At 47.4% G+C, this 10,634-nt stretch overlaps 1 protein-coding gene across 1 annotated transcript in view; it reads left to right on the top strand.

Moving 5' to 3' along the window:
• LOC132446775 (proteasome activator complex subunit 4B-like) overlaps positions 1-10,634 on the top strand; it is a 48,264-nt gene that overhangs the window by 24,799 nt on the left and 12,831 nt on the right. Inside the window, 8 exon segments of the mRNA XM_060037228.1 lie at positions 281-341; positions 951-1,076; positions 5,836-5,988; positions 6,872-6,976; positions 7,321-7,412; positions 8,145-8,276; positions 10,193-10,302; positions 10,305-10,394. Coding sequence (XP_059893211.1) covers positions 281-341; positions 951-1,076; positions 5,836-5,988; positions 6,872-6,976; positions 7,321-7,412; positions 8,145-8,276; positions 10,193-10,302; positions 10,305-10,394 — 869 coding nt within the window.

Here is a 10,634-nt window from a genome sequence, read left to right as displayed (position 1 = left end):
CCGACTGGCCTAGATAAGGCTGAACGGCTGACTTCCTGTCTGGCCTGAATTAAAATATAAGACTTGATGTATGGCTCCTTTTGCTATGCGGAAGGCTTGCTGACTAACGGCCTTTTTAATCATTCATTTATCCTCCCTCCGCAGCCGGGACGCCGCCATCCATCCATATTCCGCCCTGTTTTTATCTATAAATCACGCAGCACTTCACTGAAGCCTCTTCCATTGTCTCCCCCTCTGCTCCCCCCCCCCTCCTCCCCCCTACTCCCCCCCCCCCTCCCAGAGAACTGATGATCTACGCAGCTTCGCCCAAAGACGACCTGACGGAGGAGGAGATGACGGAGGTGGGCTCCAAGATAGGCCCCATGTTGAGGAACGCTCACAAAGAGATACACAAACATAATGAGGCACACACACACACGCAATGAGACACACATATACATAATGAGACACATACACACACACACACAATGAGACACGCACATAAATAATGAGACACACACAATGAGACACACACAGACACACAATGAGACACACACACACACATAATGAGAAACACACACACACACACAAAGAGACACACACACACACAAACACACAGAGACAAACTCACACAAACAAAGACGCACACATACAGACACACACACAAAGAGACACACATACAGACACACAGAGACACACTCACACAAAAAGGCATACACGCACACACTCACAAACATACACACAAAAACAAACACACACACAGACACAAAGAGAGACACACACAAAGACACACACACACACACCCACACAAAGAGACACACAAACACACACACAAACACACAAAGAAATAAACACCCACAAGGACACACAAAGAGACACACACACACACAGAAAACTTGTTTCTGTTATCAGCGCAGCGTGCACGTATCTGTGGTGCACATGCAGTGCTCAGCGTCTCATTTATCTCGCAGGGTGAAAAGATCATCCTGGAATATTTCTCGGACGCAGAGTTTGTGGACCAGCTGCTGGGCTTCCTGTCGCTGGAGGAGCGCAAGGGGAAGGACAGCTTCAGCCCTCGGCGCTTCTGCATGTTCAAGGTGCCCCCTCTATGTTTCTCTGGCTCTCTCTGTCTGACTGTCTGACTGACTGACTGACTGACTGACTGACTGACGCCCCGTGCCCACTACCTCCGTCAGTTGTCCGTTGCCCATTGACTTTGAATGGGGACGGTCGCGCAATGCATTGTGGATCCGTCCGTTGACTTGGAGCGTTCGCCACCGTCAGAAAGTTGAAAAATGTTCAACTTTTTCGGCCGCGACGGATCCGTCATCCAATCAGATCGCGTATGCAAATGTAAGCACTGTGACGCGACTCGGGCTCTGACGATACTGGAAAGCGGGAAAGCGGGTCATCTTGCCTCGCAACAAGCAGGAAGAAGCGGGAAGAACCCGGCGAAGCGATTTGATTGGCTGACGGTTGCCTCTGCAAAGACTACTCCCCCATCCGTCAGCCACGCCTTCCCACGTCCGTTGACTGACGGTGCAGTGGGCACGAGGCGTGACTGACTGACTGACTGACTGACTGACTGTCTGTCTGTCTGTCTGTCTGTCTGTGTGTCTCTCTCTCTCTCTCTCTCTCTCTCTCACTCTCGCCTACCTATATATCTAGCTTATATCTAAGTATTTATTCATCTATCTCGCTATCTATCTAATTCAAATTAAAAAATGCTTTGTTGGTATGGGAAAAAGCTTTTACAATGACAAAGCAGGTCTAAATAGAAGCCAAAAGAAAAATATGAATTAAATATGCATTAATCGTGTTTCCATATCAAAATTCACAAATTATAATATGGAGGTAAAAATAAATAAAAGTCAGGGATATAACATCTCATATAAATAGATAAAGTAAAAAATACTTTGGTATGCACAATGGGGAAGACATGTGCAATCGTGCAATTATTGTGAACAGGGCAAATAATGGTATTAAAATGGGGTGGGTTTTGTTTATGAGATGTTTTGAGGTCCGTCTCACATCACAACAGGTAAAAAACACACATATTGGTGTGTTTCTCGCCACAAATGGCAGTTGGATAGGAGTGTTTTCAGAGTCCTTGTGTGTCTGTGTGGGGGTTTCCGGATGTCTTGTTCAAACCACCAGGATGTCAGGAAGTTCAGCTCAGTTTCCAGTCGGTTTTGTGTGCAGTGGTTAACACAGTCTGTCCTCTCTTGGGAGCCACGTCTGTCTCTGGCATCTCTTCACCATGACCAGTCTGTGTTCACTGAGTCTGAATCACTCAAACTCAGACTTTTTTGTCTTAGTTTAGGGTCAGTCACGGTGGTCAGGTGTATCTCTGTATTCTCTGTAGTAGCATGCCAGTTCCCTCAGACTTGTGGTCGATTCTTCCCAATGTGCCGAATCCTTTTAGATTCCTTCTCGTTTTTGTTTTGCCTGCTGTGGGGGTTCTGTAGTGGAGTGAGTCGCAGCACCAGCTGGCTAAGGGACAACGTTCTGGGTGTAACTCTCTGTGGGCGAGGGCCTTGTTGTTAAGTGTGTTGCTGTCACTTTCCTTCAGGTTGTACAATTTTAGCGCTCTCTTCTGGGTGTAAATATTCAATGAACATCGTCCTAATTTCTGCTCTGCATGCATTATTTGGTGGTACTCTTTGGACTCTGAGAATAGGTTTGCAGAAATCTGCATGCAGTTTCATTTGATGTTCCTTCCATTTCATCATATCCTGGCCAGTGATTGGACCCCAGACCTCACAGCCTCGCTCAAAAATACAATTTTTAAGGCATTAAAGGCTCTCGTCTCTCAGGTCGTTGACGTGTTGAGGGTTCCTGTGGTGTTGACGGGTTGAGTTGATTCATGCCGAGGAAGGTTTAGTCTTTTGTGCTCTGGAGCAACACTATCTCACGGGGATGTGTATTTGTGGAGGCATTTTTCAAATATCATTATTTTTGTTTTACTGAGGTTCACTGTCATGGCCTGAGTTTGGGAGGAACTGCAGAAGACCCAGGTGCTGCTGTAGGCATTGGTTCATCAGCAGGTCCTCTGCAGAAGGTGCTGCTGTAGGCATTGGTTCATCAGCAGGTCCTCTGCAGAAGGTGCTGCTGTAGGCATTGGTTCCTCAGTTGGTCCTCTAAAGAAGGTCCAGGTTCTGCTGTCGGCCTTTGGTTTCTCTGCTGGTCCTCTAAAGAAGGTCCAGGTTCTGCTGTCGGCCTTTGGTTTCTCTGCTGGTCCTTTAAAGAAGGTCCAGGTTCTGCTGTCGGCCTTCGGTTTCTCTGCTGGTCCTCTAAAGAAGGTCCAGGTTCTGCTGTCGGCCTTTGGTTTCTCTGCTGGTCCTCTGCAGACGGCAGACACTGGATTCTGGGGTCTAGCAGAGTGATGCTGCAGACTGCTCTGATGTCCTTGTTAATTCGTCTAAATCTGTGTTTTGGTTTCCTATCTTAGCTGCACATGTGTCTTCTGTGTACACAGACTTCACGATGTCGGAGGCTTTTCCTCCAGCCCCACTTTCTATTCATTTGAACAATAGACCATGGTGCCAAATTTAGTCTAAAGCTTCTTAAAGTCCACCAAGCAGGAGAATCGTTTCTTTTGTTTTGTTGAATTCTGTTGTCAGTTAGGGGCTTAGTGTGGATGAATGTTCTGTTGTACGATCATTAGTTAAGAAGCCGATCCTATTGGCTGAGGCATTATTGACACCCAGGAAGTGAGTCTTCTGTTTCTAATCATGCAGAGATCTTTACCGAGGTCGCTGTTGACACAGACCCCACAGTGGTTATTGGGATCAGATTTGTCTCCACTTTGTGGATTGGGCCAATCAGTCCTCAGTTTTCCAGACGTCAGGAAAGAGCCCGGAGATAAGTATAGTGTGAAGTCTTTTATTAAAGCCAATTAGAATCTGAGATCTCTATATTTAATCATTTCATCTAGAATACCATCAACAACACAGGCCTTTTGAGTAGCAGATTTTATTTTGTCTTTTAATGTGCTTAGAGTCTAGTGGGCTCTGTTAATCTTTAATGACAGATTCTAATTGATCTTGTAGATGGGATGATCATGTTCTTTACGATGTTGTTTACCGTACATCTCCATGTTGAATGTGTCGATTTCCCCGTTTTTGTTTGTTTAGTGTGTTCCAGTTTCCCCAGAAAGGATTTGATTAAATTGTTTCATAATAATGGAGATGGATTTTCCGGTTGCCTGGGTCTCTATGTTTTAGCGTTTATCCTTGGTCTTGTCAGTTTGTCTGTTTGAGACCTTCAGGGTGATTGTAAGGCTGAGATATGTTGCTAAGGCTTTCTATCTATTTTTTCTCTCAATCTATCCATCAATCCACAAACTAAGTATGTATCCATCTATTCATCCATCGCTCTATTTGCTATATATCTCTCAATCTCTCTGTCTATCTATCAATCTATCTCTCTCTGTCTCTTTCTCTCTATGTATTTATCTATCTCTGTGTCTTTCTTTATCTCTGTGTGTCTCTCTCATTCTGATAACCTAACCCAGTATGAAGCTTGCCCTCGTCTTCTTAAAGCCATGTGTATGGGAACCCGAAGTAGAACATGGGGCAGCAGACCATAGACCACTGTAGAGCAGTAGACCATAGAGCAGTAGACCATAGAGCAGTAAAGCGTAGAGCAGTAGACTATAGAGCAGTAAACCGTAGAGCAGTAGACCGTAGAGCCATAGACCGTAGAGCAGTAGACCGTAGAGCAGGGGACCAGAGCCACAGACCGTTGAGCAGTTCACCGTAGAGCAGTAGACCGTAGAGCCGTAGACCATAGAGCAGTAGACCATAGAGCAGTAGACCGTAGACCAGGGGTGTCAAACGTACGGCCCGCGGGCCGGATCAGGCCCGCGAACGGGTTTAATCCGGCCCGCGAGATGATTTTGTGAAGTACAGTTTTGTAAAAAAATATATATAAATATAGTATACTTTTTTTTATATTTATCCTTCCTAGCATTACATAGATTGCATTGACTGGCACTGATTAATTTGTTGTACATTGAACTACTGGACAATTGTGTGTAACTGGAAGTCGCTTTGGAATGTAACGTAAAATGATCTGCTATTTTTCAATGAAAGAAACTGCTGTTCTTAATGTGTCCACTAGAAGTCGCAATAGCAATTATGTTAAGCAAGCAAACTTTATACCGGGGCTGAGCAGGGAGCAAGTATAAACAGGTAGTGCAGCTAGCCCGGAGCTACCTTGTCGTTCTGCCTTATACTTCCAACATTATGCGTTTTGGCACTCTCATTGCCCCAGAATCTCGAAAAGTCGAAAAGTGGACAAGAAAAATTGTCATCGTCCTTTTTCTTCACGGAAGTAAATGGGAAACCTGTGTTTGGTGTGCTCACAGCATGTTTAATTTTACATAATTATGCCATATTTTTACCAGTCCGGCCCACTTGGGAATAGATTATCCTCCATGTGGCCCCTGAGCTAAAATGAGTTTGACACCCCTGCCGTAGACCATAGAGCAGTTGACCGTAGAGCATTAGATCATAGAGCAGTAGACCGTAGAGCAGTGGACTGTAGAGCAGTAGACCATAGAGGAGGAAAACCGTAGAGCAGTAGACCATAGAGCAGGTAAACCGTAGAGCCGTAGACCGTAGAGCAGTAGACCGTAGAGCCGTAGACCGTAGAGCAGTAGACGGTAGAGCACTAGAGCAGTAGACGGTAGAGCAGTAGACGGCCGTAGAGTAGTAGGCCGTAGAGCAGTGACCATCAGGACCACCATGAGGACGAAAGGAGGAGACCGTACTGTAACACGAGCGAAACAGAGTGAGAACCGTCTCCACAGAGGACCCGCTCACATGCACCCTCTTGCGTTTTGACTGACAGGGTCTCTTCCGTAACTATGGCGACGTGTTCCTGCCGCTGCTATGGCCTCGCCTCGAGGTGCTCGCTGACAACCCCCACGAGAGCGCCCAGCGCTGCGTGTGTGAGGTCACGGCCGGCCTCATCAGGGGCAGCAAGCACTGGAGCTTCAGCAAGGCACGTACACACACACACACACACACACACACACACACACACACACACACACACACACACACACATGCATATAGACTCACACACACACACACACACACACATGCATATAGACTCGCACACACACACACACACACACATGCATATAGACTCGCACACACACACACACACACACACACACACACACACACACACACAGACATGCTAGCACATAAACACGCACACACACACACACAACTGCATGCACAAACAAAGACACACACACACATGCACATAGACACACACACACAGAGAGACGCATGCATGCACATAAACACACACACACAGAGAGACGCATGCATGCACATAAACACGCACACACATACAAATACATGCACAGAAGCATGCAAACACACACTCGCATGCACACAAGAACGCACACTCACACACACACACATGCATTCTTATAAAAAGGCACACAAACACATGCATGCACATAAACACGCACACACATTCACATGCATCTGTACGCCCACACAAACATGCACACACGTACAAAAACATACACGTACACATAGACAATCACACATGCTTATATACACACACAAACGTGCACGCACCGAAACATGCCCACATACAGAGTACATACACTCACTCACTCACTCACTCACTCACTCACTCACTCACTCACTCACTCACTCACTCACTCACTCACTCACTCACTCACTCACTCACTCACTCACTCACTCACTCACGCACACACGCAGAGTACTGACAAAAAACACAATCTGCTTCGTTCAGTAAATCCATATGGATAAATAATGAATAAATATTTTTGTGTGTGTCTGTGTTTGTGTGTGTGTATCTGTGTGTGTGTGTCCTTGTCTGTGTGCGTGTGTGTGTTCAGACGGAGAGGCTGTGGCAGCTCCTCTGCCCTTTAATCAGACGGGCTTTGGCGAACCTCACCGTGGAGAACTTCACTGATTGGGGCACCTGCATCGCTACTGCCTGTGTGAGTCCTCGAGAACGCACAACAAACACTACAGGGTGTGGGTTAGTTAATTAGTTAACGCACCCTAAGCCTAACCCTAACCCTACATCCTGAATGAGTCCCAACACTCACCAGGCACTATCACCCACTTAATATGGGGTTACTATATAGGACATGGATATAAACGTCCGCATTCGTACGATAAGGTTTCACCGCCGAAAGGACAGTTTCATTTCACTAGGCTTCGCTCATATGCCCCATCCCATAATAGCAACACAGACCTCTTCCGATGTCATGTTTTTAGTTGTGGTTAAATTTAGCAGTACCCATACTGTTCTCTGATTGGTTGCTGTGGTGACCAATAGGAGGGCCGGGATCCCAGGAAGCTCCATTGGCTGTTTGAGCTGCTGATGGAAAGCCCCCTGAGCGGGGAGGGGGGCTCCTTCAGAGACGCCAGGTGTGTGTGTGTGTTTGTGTGTGTGTGTGTGTGTGTGTGTGTGTGTAATGTACCCATGTGTGTGTTTGGTATAAGTGTGTATGTGATGTACCTATAGTGTGTTTGTGTGCGTGTTTGAGGGGGGGGGCGGGGTGTAAAGTATGTGTGTGAGTATGTGCGTTCGCGTGCGTATGCGTGTGTTTGAGCGTGTGAATATGTGTGTTGGAGGGTTGTACGTATGCGTGTGTGTTTGTGTGCGTGTACTTATGCACGCATGTGTATTTGCGTGTCTTTGAGCACGTGTTTAAGTATGTGTACGTGTGGGAGGTTTGCACGTACGTATGTGTTTTTGAGCATTTGTGTGTGTGTGTGTGTGTGTGTGTGTGTGTGTGTGTGTGTGTGTGTGTGTGTACGAATGCCTGTGATTGAGCACATGTATGTGTGTGTGGGAGGGTTGACCGCATGTGTGTCCGACTGAGGAGGATTCCAGTCCATATTTGGGCGTGTGTTTCTTCTTTTAGCTCATATCTCAGTGCTTGCAAATCTTCCTCCCTTTCTCTATTTCATTTTTGTTGCAACTCGCATTTCAGCCAACAGAGAAACGTGAGCAGAAATGTGCTGACAGTCTGGTTCTGGTGACAGAAACGCAAGCTGTTCCCTCCCATCTATCCATGTTCTCTCTCTCTCTCTCTCTCTCTCTCTCGCTCTCTCTCGCTCGCTCTCTCCCTCCCCCCCCCCCCCCCCCCCCCCCAGTCTCCTGTATGTTATCCAGGGGGGCGTGTCCCAGCAGCAGTGGCGTGTCTCAGAGCTGCTCCACCGGTTCCTCTCCAACCTGGAGCCCCGACTCACACACGTGTACAAGAACGTCAGGGAGCGCATTGGCAGGTGTGCAAGCACACAGATACATACACACATATATATATATATATTAGAGCCGTCAGTTAAACGCGTTATTAACGGCGTTAACGCAAACCAATTTTAACGGCGTTAAAAAAATTATCAGGCGATTAACGCAATTATTTTATAAAAATAAAAATAAATAAATACGTGTTCTGTATTCTGCCCTGTAGACGGAACTCCTGACTTGGATATCATCCACATTTTTATTTTATTTTTTCTTTGGCTCAAAACAAAGAAGCAGTAGCCTGACTGCTCTGTTCAAATGAAATTTGTTCAAAGCAGTCGTTTAATTGCACTATAGGCTCTTTTTTTGTATCGTCCTGTTTTGATCAGTATATGGCAATGTTGTTATCAATAAAAAATCATTTGCACAAGGCAAGCCGATGCACTTCACCATGTTGATAAGAGAATTAAAATGAGAAGAATTATGGGACAAAAAAATCAAGGGATATTTAGCATAGAAAAATAATTTGCGATTAATCGCGAGTTAACTATGACATTAATGCGATTAATCACGATTAAATATTTTAATCGCTTGACAGCTCTAATATATATATATAGATATGAACACACAGACACACACATATAGATATGAACACACACACAAAAAAACACACATTGAGGGGATAACAATCACCACACACACACACACACTCACGCACACATACACACACATATATATATATAGATATGAACACACACACACACACACACACACACACACACACACACACACACACACACACACACACACACACACACACACACACACACACACACACACACACACACACACACACACAGCAGTGCGCTGTGTCCCGTGAACAGGAACCAGACACTGAACGTTCCCTGAGGAGCAGTGCGGGCCAGCCCGGTCCGGCCCCGGCCCTCCCTGCGCTGCCTCTTCAGTAATCAGCTCCAGACTCTCAGACGTTTCATCTTTCAGTGGCTTTACTCTTTCATGTGCTTGTCCTCGGCTCCGCTCTCTCGTCACTCCTCCCTGTGTTCCTCTCATCCCTCCATTCTCCTGCTCCTCCTCCTCCATCTCCTCCTCCTCCTCCTTCTCCTTCTCCTCCTCCTTCTCCTTCTCCTCCTCCTCGCTGCCTCTCTTCCCTCCTCCTTCCCCTCCTTCTCTTCCTCCTCCTCCTCCTTCTCCTCCTCCTCTCTGTCTCCTCCCTTCTACTTCATCCTCTGCTTTTCTTCATGCCTGCTTCCTTTTGTTTGTGCTACCTGTTTACGCCTCTCTCTCTCTCTCTCTCTCTCTCTCTCTCTCTCTCTCGTTCTCTCTCTCGTTCTCTCTCTCTCTCTCTCTCTCTCTCTCTCTCTCTGTGTTTATGGTGAGGGTTAGCTGAACCTTAACATATCTCTCTCTCTCTCTCTCTCCCTCTCTGTGATTCTCTTGATCTGTCTCTTCCTCCTCTCCCTCCATTAATCTTTCTGACTCTGTTTCTCAATCAATTCAATGTTCATATTTTAAATGGCATGACAGATGGTTGCATTGCATTAAACAACATGACAAAAAAACAAAACATTGAATCATTTAATGATTTTCTTTCTGGTGTTTGGAATGGCCACTAAATGTCCATCTCCCCCTCGCTTCCTTTTTCTTCCCTCTCTCTCTCCCACCCCCCTCTTTCTCTCTCTCTCCCCTCTCTCTCTCTTCCCCTCTCTCTCTCTCTCTCTCTCTCTCTCTCTCTCTCTCTCTCTCTCTCTCTCTCTCTCTCTCTCTCTCTCTCTCTCTCTCTCTCTCTCTCTCTCTCTCTCTCTCTTCCCCCCCCTATCTTTCTCTCTCTTCCCCCCCTATCTTTCTCTCTCTCTCTCTTCCCCCCTCTCTCTATCTCTCTCTCTCTCCTCCCCCTCCCCCCCCCCCCCCCCCCCCCCCTGTCTCTCCCCCTCTCCAGCGTGCTGACCTATATCTTCATGATGGACGTGGCTCTGCCCGGCACGCAGCCCACCTCCTCGCCGCGCGTGGCCCACTTCGTGGAGCGGCTGCTGGGGCGCCTGCAGCCCCTCATGCGGCGCCGGAGATCCAGAACCAGGAGGAGCACGGCCGCGGCCCCGAGACGGACCAGCACACGCAGGCCGTCAAGCTGCTCAAGACGGGTCAGCGGCCGCCGGGGGGCAGGGCGGAGGGGGCGGGAGGGTTGTGGAGCTTGGGCTGGAGGTGATGGTGGGGTTGGGGATGGTGGAAGAGGTGGAGGTTGGGATACTGGGGACTGCGTGGTTGGGGATGGTGTTGGGGGGGTGGAGGGTGGTGGTGGGGATGCTGGAGGCTTGAGGTTGTGGTTTTGGAGGGGGTGAAGAGGGTGTGAAGGGGACGATGGGGTCGAGGTGGTGTTGGAG

Source organism: Gadus macrocephalus, chromosome 18 (genome assembly GCF_031168955.1).
Source record: "Gadus macrocephalus chromosome 18, ASM3116895v1".
NCBI classification, from domain to species: domain Eukaryota; kingdom Metazoa; phylum Chordata; class Actinopteri; order Gadiformes; family Gadidae; genus Gadus; species Gadus macrocephalus.
This window is presented reverse-complemented; position numbering and strand designations above follow the sequence as displayed.